At 34.0% G+C, this 15737-nt stretch overlaps 1 protein-coding gene across 1 annotated transcript; it reads right to left on the reverse strand.

Moving 5' to 3' along the window:
- Positions 1-6730: 6730 nt before the first annotated feature.
- Positions 6731-13382, reverse strand: LOC111921569 (protein ROLLING AND ERECT LEAF 2). The gene is made up of 4 exons (XM_052770592.1): positions 11096-13382; positions 10137-10330; positions 7920-8143; positions 6731-7750 (listed from the first exon to the last, which is right to left on the reverse strand). Exons 1-4 carry the CDS (start codon positions 12717-12719, stop codon positions 7033-7035), a joined length of 2760 nt encoding a protein of 919 aa, XP_052626552.1. The 5' UTR covers positions 12720-13382; the 3' UTR covers positions 6731-7032.
- Positions 13383-15737: the final 2355 nt, after the last annotated feature.

Below are 15737 nucleotides of genomic sequence, written 5' to 3' on the forward strand. Positions count from 1 at the left end.
GAGTTTCAATGGAAATGTGCACACCCGCCCCTTATCACCACCACCGGAAAATAGAGTTCCATCGGAAATGTGCACACCCACCCCTTATATTCCTCTCTCGATATGCTCTTCTCCAGAACTCGAAAATAAAAAATAAAAAAAAATTGAAACTTGTAACCCAAATGATCCTAGAAACAGAAAATTGTTTCAAAAATCTCAAAATCATTCCAGAAATCAAAAATGGTGTTGGATCCTTTTGAAAACCTGAAATATACACACCGATTTCTCTCCCTTTGATCTCACTGATTTTTTTCCTTAAATCCTTGACCCTTCATCGCTATTTGTTTCCTCGTTCTTCTTCCTTATCAGAGAAACACAAAATACAAACACACCTTGTGTATGTCTGTTGATGCGATACACAGGGAGAGAGAGGGTAAGAGAGAAATAGAGAAAGAGAGCAAACATGTTGTCACCATTGCCACCCATATGCTAGGGTTTTGAGAAATTGGGATGAGATGTGTGGTTTCAGATCAAGAACTTTGGTGGTTTCATGAAGGATTTCACTTTGGGGGTTTTATATCGGTCATCACCACCACCAGTAATCTCTTCTTCCGTTATGTGTCGCCACCACAGTTGGAGTTCGATTGGGGGTTTTAGGAGGAGGTTATACAGGGTGGGAAAGAGGTTGAATACGCAAAGGAGATTCGTCGATGGAGACAATCTATGTTCGATCTGAACCTAGTTCTACGATCTGAATCTCCTTCTTCTCCGATGAACTTATGACATGGTCTGGTGATGATACACACCGAAGACGACACACTGAAGAAGAAACGGGGGAAGGGAGATGATATGTTTAGGGTTTATAGTCTTTCTTTTATTTTTATAATAAAAAAACAATAATTAATTAATTTTTATAATAAAAAACAATAATTAATTAATTAATAACAATTAAATGAAAAATAAATCATAAAAGAAATAAATGAGGGCAAAATTGTCTTTTTATGTCTGGAGGGATGAAACGTGCAACTTAAAACCAAATGAGGGACGATCCGAGTTAATTTTTGAAAATAGGGATTGAACGTGCATTTTGACACCTAGACGAGGGACGATTCGTGTAATTTACTCATAATGATATGAAGTAGTTTTAATTCTTACTTCATGTCCAACTTTAAAAGAAAAGGGATAATTGAGTTTATTTTTTTAGGAGATATGACAAATTTATAGAAAAAACATTGAGAAATTGAGAGCGGGGCCAAAAAGGAATCAATGGGTTGAAAGGGGTTTATATGTAGACTAAAAATGGAAAATTGATAACAAAAAATACTAGTAAAAATCGGGTTGAAAGGGGTTTATATGTAGACTAAAAATGGAAAATTGATAACCAAAAATACCCGTAAACGATTTTTATCTGCATAAAAGATAAATCAAGGCACTAAATACAAAGACATGCCTAATAGCCCTATACTAACTCGTCTTCAACTTTATTTCTTTTTTCCTCTATCTTAAACTTAGCAAGGGAACAGAAGTAGTCACCTTTCTTGTATTCAAATGCCTATAAACACCTAGCTTTTTTTTGTGAAAAAAAAAAGATTGTTATCTTAAATTTCCAAAGGAACAAACATTCATGTTAGGAATCAGAACTTCTAATGGTATCATCATTATCATTATTTGTGGTCCTTAAGCAAGAATCAAACTCACTTTTTGTGCAAGCAATTGGGAAGTAGACTGACAGATATGTGTTTAAATATATTTGAGGATTGTCGAAGCTAGTATAGTTGAGATGATTGTTATTAGTCGGTCGACAATCAGTACGGCCGACTCATCAAAAAATAACACAAAACAAACAACACATTGAAACATCACCATTTTGTAAAGAATATAAAATTTAGAGTTTTAAAAATAAAAGGTATAATTTTAAGCTATAAATGAAAATAGACAAGTATCCCACATCTTTGAAACGTATGGAAATCATAAATAAAAGACAAAAACATGTGATATGCCTGGCCATCTCTAGTGTTAATATTAAATTCCATACATGTCTTTTACAATACGAACATTTCACATCTTTCACTCTGTATCTTGTTTTACTTTTTCCTACATTGTTTAATGCTTTCAAGGAGATTTGTTTGTGTCATGAGACATTTGCAACGTTTAAGATAGTGGAACCTACCATGTGTATTCTTGTCTTGCATATATGGCATACATAAGCCAACATCAAAGTCGTGATTAACAAAACTAAAAGGAATGCATAAATAAACTAATAAAAAGAAATGAAATGAATAACTCTCTGAAGAGGCAAAATAGCATCTATATGAAAACGAATTTCTTTGTTTTCTCTTCCATATAATCATATCATTCTATAAAACCAACTAACTAACCTTACATAAATGCAATACACACAAATTCATTGACGTAGATAGTCACATATGGCTCCAGCTTGAGAGTTACTATCAATTGTTGCCTGCTAAAAAGCCTTTGGGATGTGCATAAATTTCACCCTCTGCGATCATTTAGTAGTCTTTAAAATACATATCTCAATAACTTATTCAGAAACTATACCTGCCCAAATTGAATTATAAGGAAGACAGAAACTATGTCTAATCCAATTTGCACCTGTCATCTTCTGCCAATCTGCCACAGACACTAACATAAATTAGATTATATAAAAATTAAATAAAAAACCAAGCTGATTAATAGAGATATAATTATTTGAACCCTTTGATCCATCACCAATTATGGATTGTTTGTTACAAATGACATTTTAACCCCTCTCGTCAACCTTATACTACTCATAGTCCAAAGGAGCATGAATTTTGGAACTCATTGTGCCAACCATTACATTGGACATATATGTGTATACATGCTTGTTTGTGTTTATGAAAATGAAATTAACACAAAAAAAAAAAAAAAAAAAAAAAAAAAAAAAAATTCAATTACAATTTACAAAATGATATACTTAAACATGGGTTGCACCAATTACCTTCTTTTTTTTACCATTTTTCGGAAATCAACTTGATCCCTTGTGTTATATTCAAGAACACCTTCGACTATAATGGTAGAACTCTGATGGAATGTTTTTTAAGAGCATACTTCAATAGATTTCTAAAATATTAATATGACTTCATTATTTAATCAAAAGATGTTAGAAGAATAGTTTGAGCTATCATTCAAGTTAATCTACATGTAATTTTCAATTACACGGTAACAAATTTTAAAATTCTTAGCTTATATAGTCACATAAATTAAACCTCGAGATCCTTTAGACTTAGATTGGAAGATGTAAGTTTTTTTTTTTTTGAAAATTTTAATTATTTATAAAATGACTAAATTGGATATCACCACAATGGTTTAATCACCTTCGCTTGTAAAGAAGTATGTAACTGCTTAACTTTGCAATAAGTCTTGAAATGTATAATGAATAAATTTTCATGAGTGTCTTCTAGAAGCTTACAGCTGGAAATGTATCATTTGAGGACTGGGATTTGTTCACATGGTCATTTGGATGCACAAAATATTACAACCAAAATCCTATAATCACCTCGTTGTCATTTACATTGCTTTGAGTCTGCCATTCAACCAATGGAAAGTGTTGAATTGACTTCCTATCGGCCACTTCCAGGTTGAGTAGTAAACATGTGTGTGATAGATGGAATGATTTCTAACCCAAGTAGCAAATTCAACATAAATCAGATAAAACATCAATGGTGATTGTGATCAGAGACATGCCTTTCATTGATTTTTCTCCTTGACATTTAGTTTAATCCCAATTCAGTTAACTGAATGATTGAAGGAGAATTACTCCATCGTCAACCTCATAGGACTCATCCCGAAGAGTTTGAATAGAGACAACAAAGGAAATCGGAAATACCAATCCACTAGACTGATCAGATTTTGGATTTCCGTACACAGAACCCAAACTCTGATTATAATTTACAATTGCAGGGATGGTTAATTTCGTTTAACCCTTAATTTTTCAAGACAATAATTACAAATCTTAAAAAACACAAGAATTTACCTGCCCTCAAAACGACGTTAATTAATTTGAGGATCGAGGAGACCAATCAAAACCAAAGAGAGAAAACATAGGTAGTATAAAGGCATAAGCACCGACAATGATCGATAATCGGTGTAACCACCAACGACGCGAATTCCATGAAGCATGCACACCGCAAGTGACATCAAATGAAGCAAATTCAGTATACTGAGAGAAAGATAGAAACATTAAACATAGTATAGGCCCGATTTCTAGGTCGTGGTTAGGACAGTTACCAACTAAGAAGCTAGCCTCCGTATCGTGATGATGAAGAAAACTACCAGAGTACGGTTGTAGGATTAAGTTTTATAACCGCCAAAAACAATTTTTTAATCTCCTTCCTCACATTTTAATTTGTCTCCATTTCCCAAAATCAAAATCTTGAAGACGTCGATCCACGGGGAAATTCATCATGTGGAATCCAGTCGGGGCATTATTTTCTGGAGTCGGTCATGTAGTTGGAAGTATATTTGGTGCTCCACTCGATTTTCTTTCCGGCAAGTCTTGCAAGTAAAAATCCATCATCTTTCTTTTTTATGTTCTTTGATGCAGTTTCTTTTAGGAAACATTCGCACCATGCATGTATATGTATCTTTCTTTGATGATATTTATCATTCTAAATTCAGTTTTATCAGTTGGTGACTGATTTTTGTGGTTAATTTACAATTACTGACAGCTCTTTGTGCGGTCCAACATGGGATTTGGTTTGTTACATCGAAAATTTCTGCATTCAACATCTAATCAAATTGTGTGCGGTTTCACTTCTGGTTTTCGTCGGTGAGTTTCTTCATATGTATGTATACTTCATGCATACCTAAGAACTAAGTTTACTTCTTACCCAATGTACACATCGATCTTATGCTCCATTCACCACTTTGTTTTATAAACTGGGAAAAAGGTGAAACATTGAATAGCATTTAACCCTTTACTTGTTCATCAATATGCTTGCAGTTTTACTATTCTTCTACTTTTTATACAAGATTGGAATATATCACTGCATTTTTCATATGATATGGAAACTTGTACGGGCATGCATCTGGTCATTTTTCTCGGCCTGGGGACAAGGATGCGAATTTCTGTGTCATATGTTGTGTAATGCCAAGGGTAAAAGGAGAAGACGCAGGAGAGACATTGAAATGGCTGACATGAGTATTAATGGAAGCGATGAAGAAACAGACATGGAAACAAGTTTTTCTTATAGGAACAATGGTCGAAGGAGATTGTCGTCAAGAGACCATAAAAGAAACCATTTTAGAAGATCATTAAGGCCTAAAAGCCACCGGCTTCGTGTGGGTGTTGATGGTGATTCAGTTTATGCTACAAAAAGAAAACATATTAAGCATGGTGATGTTCGAGTTGTTAAAACGTCAAGCTTTGCACGAAAGGGGACGAATCACAAGAGATCAAGGCGCAAATAAAAGCCTTGAACCCTAAACGCTAAAATATCTTTAACGAACCAATCGAAAAAGACGAAATTCCCATACAATAGTTTTCCACACCCTCCATCGATAAAAGAGTGTCGACAATTGGCCCTCCATGGACAAAAGAGTGTCGACAATTGGCCCTCCATGGACAAAAGATATCGAACCCTCCATCATTTGTTGGCAACCTTTGTTTGGTTGACTGAAAGTACAAAAAAAGTGAAGGTGATGGCAGTTTTACGCTTTTTAGGGTTAGATTCAAGACATAGCAATATACTTTTAATGATTTGTTTATTGTAACATCTTGCATGCATTTGTTCCTTTTACAACATTGTGCATGGAAAATTTTACCTAGTTATAGCTTGTAATGTACCAATTTAGGGGTGTTGACATGACAAGAAATTGAAATTCAATTTTGTTTTCGTATTTAGTGTAAAAAAACACGAGGTACTGTCGTGTTTATGATCAAAACTCGACACAGATTTGACACAATATTAACATATGTTTCTTATCTTTTTTTTATCATGTTTTGTATGATTAAGTATGATGTAAAAGGAACACGGCATTGTGTTACGTGTCAGACAAAAAAAATATTACATAATTGTCCGATTTAACAACCCTAACTAAAATACAAAATAATTTTCACTGCTATAGTTGGTAAGATTCTTTAAATTATAACGTTATGATACGAAATAAGTTGGTTGTATATTGCAATAATTCAGTATTTTTTTCCAAAAATACAATCCTTAATAAGAAAATAATTGAAAATACAATGTTGCAAGGAAAAAAATGAAAGTATGATGTTATAATATACAAATAACGGAAAACAAATTGTTATTTAGTCATTTTCTTTATTCCTTTTTATTTTTAAGTTGATGATGCAAGTCTGTTTTTTGTTAAATTACTGAAATTTTATGAAATGTCTAGAAATTGAATGTAAATATTCTTCTGTTTGGGAATAGTTATACGTAATATGGATGTCATCATGAATAAACATGACATGAGATGAACTCTTTGAAGATTGAGGCAATCTAGGTTTGGTTTCTAGAGTGTTTGAATTGAATCTGGGCTAATAGTAGTTTAGTATTTGAAGATGATGAATTTGTATCCAAAGCCTATTTTAATAATCATTTACATATTAAGGGGGTGACATACGAAAAAGGGTATATCCATTCCAGAATAAAGAAGCAATATCCATCCATACTTGAATTAAGATAATATCTATCAAACTTTCACCTTGTAGGTGCTATGGTAGGACAAACAGTAATCCAAATGAAACAATAAATTAAAAGAAAGATAACAAGAATAAAATTGACTCTATATAATATAACAACCATAATTTACAAAATCTTGTACAATTTACCTTGCAATAATAATCAACCAATTTCTGTCTAAGGTTTTACTAATTTAAAACAAAAATATCAGCAATATGTCTGTACATTAGTCTAGTCTAGACTATGATGGTTCAAAAGGAATGGCTAACAACACCCAACACCCAAACATGTTCAATAATATCCTACAACTACTACTACTGTCTACTCTCTAGTCTTACCAAAAGAATTCATTTTAAAATTAGCTTCTTCCCACAAATTTCCTAATTTAGCCTTGCAGTCTTACCTGCTCATGAGCTTTTAACGCATCACAAGTAAAAGTCTCTAAAGCCCTAAAAATTGGAATCACACCACCTTGTAAACTACTCAAACCACCACCACCAGCAACCAACTTCATAGCCTCCTTATGCCTCGCCCATTCCTCCTCCACCACCCCACTTTCCGACGGAACCATTGGCCCACTCATCTTTTCCGGCAACCCGCCACCAGTCTTCTTCCGGATTCCGGCCAAATCCTTTGCATGATACTCATTTTTCACCATAATCCTTTGCACATCATCTTGCCTCTCCATCAACTGTCTCAGATTAGACGCAAACCCGTGTATAGCTTTGGAGACGCGGTCTTGGGAAACGGATTTGATTTCGCGGTGCCAATCGTTGCAGATTATGAAAATTGGTGGGGCCCCGAGACGGGCCGGGGAATAAGGGACCACGCCATCGATGGTTAGTTCCGGTTGGTGATCGATGCATTGGTTTAGCCACCCGTTTAGGGAATCGATGTATGATTTTTGGGCGTTGATCCAGTTGTTGAAATGTTGGGACCATGTTACGAGTCCGGTTTCAAGATCGACTACAGCTCTGGAGTTGGAATCTTGTTCAATACTTGTTGTTGTTGTGTTTGTTCGTAAAGTTCGGCTTCTGCTTTCCATGAGAGCTTCGAATTGTTTTCGGTGGCATTTCACAATCGCTTGCCACATTCTTATCAGTCTGTAGATATATATATATATATATATATATATATATATATATATATATATATATATATATATATATATATATATATATATATAATAACATAATCATTATTATTATTATTATTAGAAGAAGAAAAAGAAGAAGATGTTGGTTGACAAATGATGATGATATTGATACCCACCCGTAGATCAAGTCGCTGACTTGTGGCTGCAGTTCTTTGTCCCTGACTTTGTGTATCTCGGTAGATATGGCATCAATGGCTTTGATGGATACGTTTAGTTTAGTCATCAACCTTCGTATAGAAGCCTGTGCAGCATCGATCTTACTAGATTCTGCTCCATTTGCATCCAATTCATTCAGTCTCTTGTACATTTTCTCATACATTACCCTCAGCCTCTCTTCATCCTAAAACCACCTCATGTATCAGTTATTATAGACTAGAGCATCCTATTTTTATTTTTTTTCTTCTAATTCTATTGCAATTTGCAACAAAATTACCTAGTCTTTCAGTGCTATAATGGGGTAAATTTTTCCAAGAATAATGTCCAAAAAAAAAAAAGATGAAAGTAAAATGCTAGTACAATTAAGTAGATTTTTCATAGTACTATAAACTATGCCTTACTAAGAAAAAATATGAAAAATACAATGCTGGCATGTGATAGACAGAAATGACATTTGGATGCTATAAGACAAAACAAAAAAGTAGGTTGGTATGCCTTGTATTTAAATATTAAGATGATAATGATACAAAAATCCTGGTTAGCTTGGAATGTTTCCCTTTTGTACAAAAGGAAAATGGTTTTTTTTTCAATTTCTTTTAGATTTAGACTTTAGCTCCCTAGAATTATTATACAGTAACAAGGATACATAATTTCAGCTAAAAATTAAAATAGGCATACTGAAGTATAATGGCAGTCCATGTTCGTTTCTTCCTATTACACCATTGTTCTTTGAGAAATCTACCCACCAAATACAAAGCAATTTTCACTCCCTCTAACTGGATAGATTTTTCATATTAGTAACATAATATTTGAAAGCACAATGCAATATAGTATACGATGCCTTAATAAGAAAAGAAAAAAATGAGGTGAGCCGTGAGTGATAGAAAGAATTGAAAGTATGATGCTATTATACACAGATATAAGAAAGTAGGTTGCTATTTCTTGCATTTAGTTAATTGATGTAGATTCTAAATTTGATAAAGTACCTAGTAATATCAAGGCAGGAAGTTTATTCATGTTCAGAATTGAATGTTGAACATAAACAATGTGTAAACTATTTTGCTACTTTAACACTTGTTAGTTCCCAATACAAGGGAGAAGAGTTTTCAGTTTTACAGATATATAATAAGTACAAGGTTGGAAGGTCATAGTCTCAACAATCAAGAACCAAGTGTGTTTCTCTCTCCTTTAAAGATGGAAGCCATATGTTTATGATTCATTCAATATAAAAATACATCAGAGGGCTAAATGCAAGAAATAGCAACATACTTTCATATATTTCTTTATTATAGCATCCTACTTTATTATAGCAATGTCATTCAAATACAAACCAATTTTTATATAAGCCCTCCAACTAATCTTTTATAAATTTGCCTCGACGTTTTTTTTTTTTTGTAAATTCATTTAACTTCGTTTTTAGGTCTCATTTACATGTTTTTTTACACGTTTTTATGCTTTTTTTACATAAATAATCTTAAAATAAACAATGTAAAAACAGAGTAAAAAAACAACGTGAAAACATGTCAAAACAAAGTTGTAAAAAACATGCAAAATGAAGTTGTAAAAGATGAAAACATAACAAAAATTGATTCAGAAATTTAACACAAATTACTAAAAAAATAAAACAAAAAGAAATACTAAAATAACAAATTATGTAAAACAAGTTGGGACATAAAAACTAAAATTTCGGGGCAAATTTGTAGATTAAAAAAGCTGGGTAACCTGCTATAGCACATCACATGGTGCAATGGATACAATTTTGAAAGTGAAATGACATTGGACCTCCAAAAAAAAAGTTTAAACGATAATTGGAGGGCCAATTTCAACCTTAACCCTTTTCCAAAGTACAATTCCTTATTAAGAAAAATATTGAAAATATAATGTTGTAATAAGGCTACATGAATGTAAGATGATATAATAAACAAATAAATGAAACTACATTCCTATTTCTTGTATTTAGCTTTCATATATTTGTTTGTTTATTATAGCATTCTACTTTCATGTAGTCCTATTAAACCATTGTACTAATGAGAAAAAAAAATTGCTATAATTGGGTAGATTTTTCAAAGTAGAATGTCCTAATAAGAAAAAAAATGGAAAGTACACAATGTTATGCATATATTGAATAGCATCCATCCTATTAGAACAAGGAGCAATAGTAATGACAAAGATATTACCTTTACTTCCTTGTATAACTTCTTTTCCCATACATATAGCTTCTCCAAAGTAGAAGAAAGGTTGATGGACCTAACATTGGGAACTGCATCCACATTATAAGATCCTGCTAATTTTGTTACCCGAGAACACGATCTTACAGATTGTATTGGATGCTCTGAAGATGCTAAAGGATACAGAATCTTGGATAAGACCACTGCAAAATAACATTATATATATATATATATATATATATATATATATATATATATATATATATATATATATATTAGTATGTGATACAGTTTTATAAAACATCAATGTCAATGCGACTTCGGAACTGCATAATGAAAAAAAGGCTTAATGCAAGAAATTGCAAGCTTCTGTATGCTCACTTCTATACAGGGAAATATATATATATATATTTGTTGCTGCAGGCAGACTCAGGACATTGGCTTTTCTTTTTCGTGATTAAAAGAAAGGGTTAAATGCAAGAATAGTAATGTACTTTTGTTGATTTATTTATTAGTTTATTACAGCATCATACTTCAATATTTTTCTTGTTACAACACAGTACTTTTGAAAAAAATACCCAAATGCCCAACTATAGCCATGGTCATATAAAAAGCAAATTTCACAGCTATAATTGGGTATAATTTCCTATAAGAAAAGTTTGAAACTTTCAAATGGCAGCGCCTTAAGAAAAAGAAAACTGAAAGTACAATGCTGTAATAGGAAAAATCAGACTATGATGCAATATTCCAGTAAGATCACTAGAAGCAGGTCCATTTCAGTGGACAACAATCACTAGATGCAAAAAAAAAGGAACACTAAACATCCATGAAACAAAAACGACCACAGAGAGCTCCAACATAAAAGAATCAGAGCGAAACAGAGCCCTACGACAGGGAGATCTGATTTAAAAAAAAAAAAAAAATCGTATGAATATTTATCATGGTGACAAAAATCAAATGTTGTTTACCCTTAAGAACTGCAAACCTTGATTGATATGGCAACTTCCCTGCTTCAAGCATCAAGGCAACCTCTTTCCCGTAACCAAAGGCAACCTCAAATTCATCCTTGATTTCATTAACTACCTCTTGAAGATCCCGAGAACCATGAACAGATAATGTTGTCAAACTACTTAACATTGAGGATTCAATCTCATGTATCGATTCCTCATCTACATCAAAACTAACTCCCTTTTTACCCTCATACCCCTCCCCCATGCTTTGTGAAACAACTGTCTCAGGACTATGCCTGTCTACTTCAATTTCAACAGATTGTGCTCCCTCATTATTTTCCGATGCTACTGAATTCAAAGTAGTTTCATCATGTGTTTCCATTTCACTTTTTCTTGGTGGGATTCTTCTAGAATGTTCCCTCCATGAACTACCTACATTATCTTCTAATCCAACTGATCTTGATGTGCCTTCACCTAAATTTCTCTTTATATTATTAGTGGTGTGCCTCTTGAGAACTTCGTCATGATTGGACTCGGTTTCTGTTTCTTCTTCCAAGTCTGGAATTCCCTCCCTCTCTCTCACTTCACTTGAATCTGGACTACTAACCATGGATCCATATCCGTATCCATAACCAGGATACCCGTTATCATACGCATCAAAAAAGTTAAGATAATCAGAATCCTTGGGTGGAGGAGGAGGTGGGGGACTTTTGGGTTTTTCAGGTTCTTGGGGTGGTGGTACTGGTGCCCCTCCATAAGAAAACCCATACCCATATGGATTATATTGTGATGGATCAGGCCATTGCCTAGTTTCTTGAAAGCCCCTTGCTTCCTCTGGTTGAATCACAGTGCGGGTAGCTGGGGCAGATTTTTTCATATAAGAAGCATACTGATTTGAATTGGGATTTCCACCATATTCATTGTGAGAATCAAAATTCTCTTGATATGCTCCCCATGGAGGTTGATATTGTGAAGCAGATGGGTTCATCACGTAAGGGTCATTCTCACCCCAACTAGTTTGGTTTGGTCCCCAAGGAGGTTGATATGGGAATGCAGCTGGGTTCACAACATAAGGGTCGCCCCAAGGAGGTTGATAGGGCTGTTGTCCTCTGTTCATTGCATAAGGATCACTGAAATTTGTTTGGTTTGGTCCCCAGGGAGGTTGATAGGGTGGTGGCTCTCTGTTCATTACATAAGGGTCATTTGAATCCAATTCGTTGTAGTGATGGGGCCGATTATGCGAGGAAGATCGGGGTTTTTCATTTTCAAAACCACCACTATCATGCAGATGAATATGGCCATCCAGAGACGAACTCAGATCAGATTCAGAATCCCCATTTCCACCATCTATGGAATGAATATGAGAAATCGAACCAGAAGACATGGAGCCATTGTTTTTAGTCTTACCTTGGTCAGATGGCAATGTCAGTACCGGGGAGGATGGAGAGGGTGAGGGGATTACAAGCTGTTCATCAACAAATCGAGAAAGTGCAAAACCGATGTCTCTAAGAGAATGAAAGTAAGCCAGATGCGAGGAAGACAAATCGTACCGGTAATCCGCGGCGGACTTGATCAATCTCTTCCTCTCTCTACAACGTATCACCAATGGCAAATCGTCAACTTTGGAAGGTCTGCAGCCCATGTCAGTAACACAATATCATCAATCGCCCCCCAAACCCTAAACCCAGTTTTCGTATCATTGTCTCTGCTGCACCTGGACTTCTAAACCCATATCAAAACTTGCCAGATCTATGAATACGCTTCCATACATGTATAACATCGCAGTCTGCAAACGCATTAATGGAGAGGGATAAACGATGCCGGTGTTAAAATTTTGAAAGAGAGAGAAACTGAAGTTGGGATTGCGGAAATCTTGAAGCATTAATTAATTAAATGTAGTAGATAGATAGACAGTGAGAATCAGCGAAGCAGAAATCGATAGTAGTACAGCAACCTTCAGAGCAATAAAATATCGAAATGTGTGATTTTGGCATGTGTTTGCACAGAGATTTGTAGAAGAAGACGAAAGAAGAGGTGCATGTTTTTCAAATTCAAAATAAATGCGTTGAAAGTTGTATTTAGGCTACCGACATGATTTATTATCCAAATATTGTAAGGTGTGCGTCAGAAACAAGAAGGTGGAATCCGCCATGGATGACGGAGGGAGGATTGAATAATATTTTGAGAGAAGGTGATCAGTGGAGAGTATGGACAAATGGCAATCATGGTCTGTTGAGGTCCGCGTGCCGATGGACAGGCTTCTGGTTAGAAAAAGGGTTTCTAGTTTACTTCTATTCTCTCTCTCACTCCTTTCCATAAAAGGTTCTAATCACCAAATATTTTTTTCCCAATTTACTTTACATTACACCAATATAGGTAAATATTTAAGACAAATTGCAAGAAAAGGTGTTGTCTTTTTAGATTTTTATGTTATTTTTTTATTTAAATCATTACAATTTTTTACTTTTTAAAAGACTTAGCATATGATTTGACACACTTTACTCGACATAAACATCCTTTAATATTAAAGAAACCTCCTTGAAAATGGATCACAAGGGAATCATGTGCTTATTAATTGGAATAATTACATATAAGTAATGTGCCTTGTATTTAAGTAAGATTCCCTATTGAATGAAACTTGTTATGTCTAATCTAAATTGTTTACCATTTTAAATTATGTGGACATTATGTTTACGACTTTTTTTACCCGGTTCCCCTTGTCGCTAAAGGGTACATCTAGGATCGTCGCATGTATCTATTTATCTTGTTTGCAGACAAACTACACGGTTAACCCTTGTTTTGTTGGTTTGATGATACCAAAACGATTTCTTTATTTGCATCAAAGGACCACGTGATGTTAATCCACCAAAAAACGAGCCGATATATACGGAACAAGTGTATAAATTGGAGTTGCCTAATGACATAAAAAACTAAAAAACATACTTAATTGATTTTTAATCCTTTCAGTTTTCATTATAACAAAAACGATAAGTATATGTAAACCTCACAATGGAAATTCTTACACAGATACCAAATTAAGTATCTTTTTATAATATGTTTCTTATACCTATAAATATATGGAATTCGTTAAAACAAAAAAAATGTTCGGTAGGGTATTGACCGGGCGAGGCCAAAAAGACACTTCGGACAAAATAAAAATAAGAAGATCTTCTTTATTTATCTTTTTATTTGTATCTTTCGAGCATCTAAATGGAATTGTTAGTTATATAATAACGATAAAGAATGTGAATATGATGAAGAATGACTAGATATTAAAGGAATATGATGGGTATGTACTAACCAACATAGGAAACCCATAAAGTATGAAGTATGAATACACACTACAAACCTCTCGAAACTATATGAATAAGGACTCTGGTGACTAATGAAAATAACTTATGTAAATGGGATAAAGTAATGACTCATGTTGCCACGGTGATTGAAGCAACGTGTGTGATCTGGTATAATGAACACAAGTAAGAAAGAAAGACATGAAATATAAACGAAATTGGATAGTGGTGATCTGGTATGTCACCAAAAGACAACCATATGTTTATATGGATCCATTAGTGTATATGTATATGTTTGTATTTGTATATAAAACATGTGTATAAAGTCTGTCCCTTTGATATCCTGGATAATCTTTATATATAAACCTAGTTTTTACTCATTTGAAAGGCAATGCATATCATACGTTAATATGGTATCAAAGTCCCCCTCAGTATTCTCCTAATATATCTGATTTTCTATTATGTCCTTCCACATTTATTCTCTCTCTTCCGGGTCGCCACTATATCTCATAGCATAACCCTAATCAACTCAATACTAGTCTTTTGTAATATCTCAACACTTCGTCTATGGTTGCCGCAACACTAACACATCTTAAAGTGTGTGGTATCACGAAGATAAAGACTCACATCTCATTGGTTCTAAACTTGGAGCAATTCAACTACGACTCATAGAGAAAGAACTATTTTTTACTAATTGCGATGCTTATGACATAAGTGATCATATTGACGACACCTATGATTATCTCACTCTAAAAGTTATGGACAATAAATGAGAGAAATTAGAATCCATTGTAAGTGAGCATATTAGTGGCACCATGATAGTGAACTCCACTATATCACCGTGGGAGAGATTTCGGTTACAACGTATTACTCAAAGATCAAGGGTATAGCCAACTTACTAGAGAATCAAGATTTCGACTTTAAAGTACTAGAAAAACTTGGTTATTTACAATATTAACGACCTTTTGTCCCGCTTTAACAATGTTTCAAGCATTATTCATCATAGACCACCGCTTCTGTCATTTATATAAATAGTTCAATGCTTCTCTTCGGAGAACAAATATTGTCCTTGTTGCATACCAATAACCTGTTCATGGTGACCATTTTTCATCTCCTGCAATTATTCATGTCAGCACTCATGATTATGGACGTGGAAGTAATCGAAAAAAACAATGATAAACAAAATAGTCAAAATCCATGACGTTAATTCCCCACTTTGTCTCAGCAAATTTTGAAGCACCCCTTGCATGGGCTATTTTAAAGTTCATTTAGTTAAAACATTTTAAAAGAAGTTCCAATGTTTAGTTTGCGGAAACCAATCCCAAAATAAAATTTTGCAAAACACAGTTCAGTTTTATTTATAAAAACAT

Source organism: Lactuca sativa, chromosome 4 (assembly GCF_002870075.4).
Source record: "Lactuca sativa cultivar Salinas chromosome 4, Lsat_Salinas_v11, whole genome shotgun sequence".
Lineage (NCBI taxonomy): Eukaryota > Viridiplantae > Streptophyta > Magnoliopsida > Asterales > Asteraceae > Lactuca > Lactuca sativa.

What these genes read in the sequence shown, in the direction of transcription:
- LOC111921569 (XM_052770592.1), bottom strand. Translation starts at nt 12,719, where the DNA reads ATGGGCTGCAGACCTTCCAAAGTTGACGATTTGCCATTGGTGATACGT. An exon ending in AGTTATACAAGGAAGTAAAG is followed by an intron (nt 8,144 to 10,136) that starts GTAATATCTTTG and finishes AGGTGGTTTTAG; the next exon opens with GATGAAGAGAGGCTGAGGGT. An exon ending in GTCAGCGACTTGATCTACGG is followed by an intron (nt 7,751 to 7,919) that starts GTGGGTATCAAT and finishes ATATATCTACAG; the next exon opens with ACTGATAAGAATGTGGCAAG.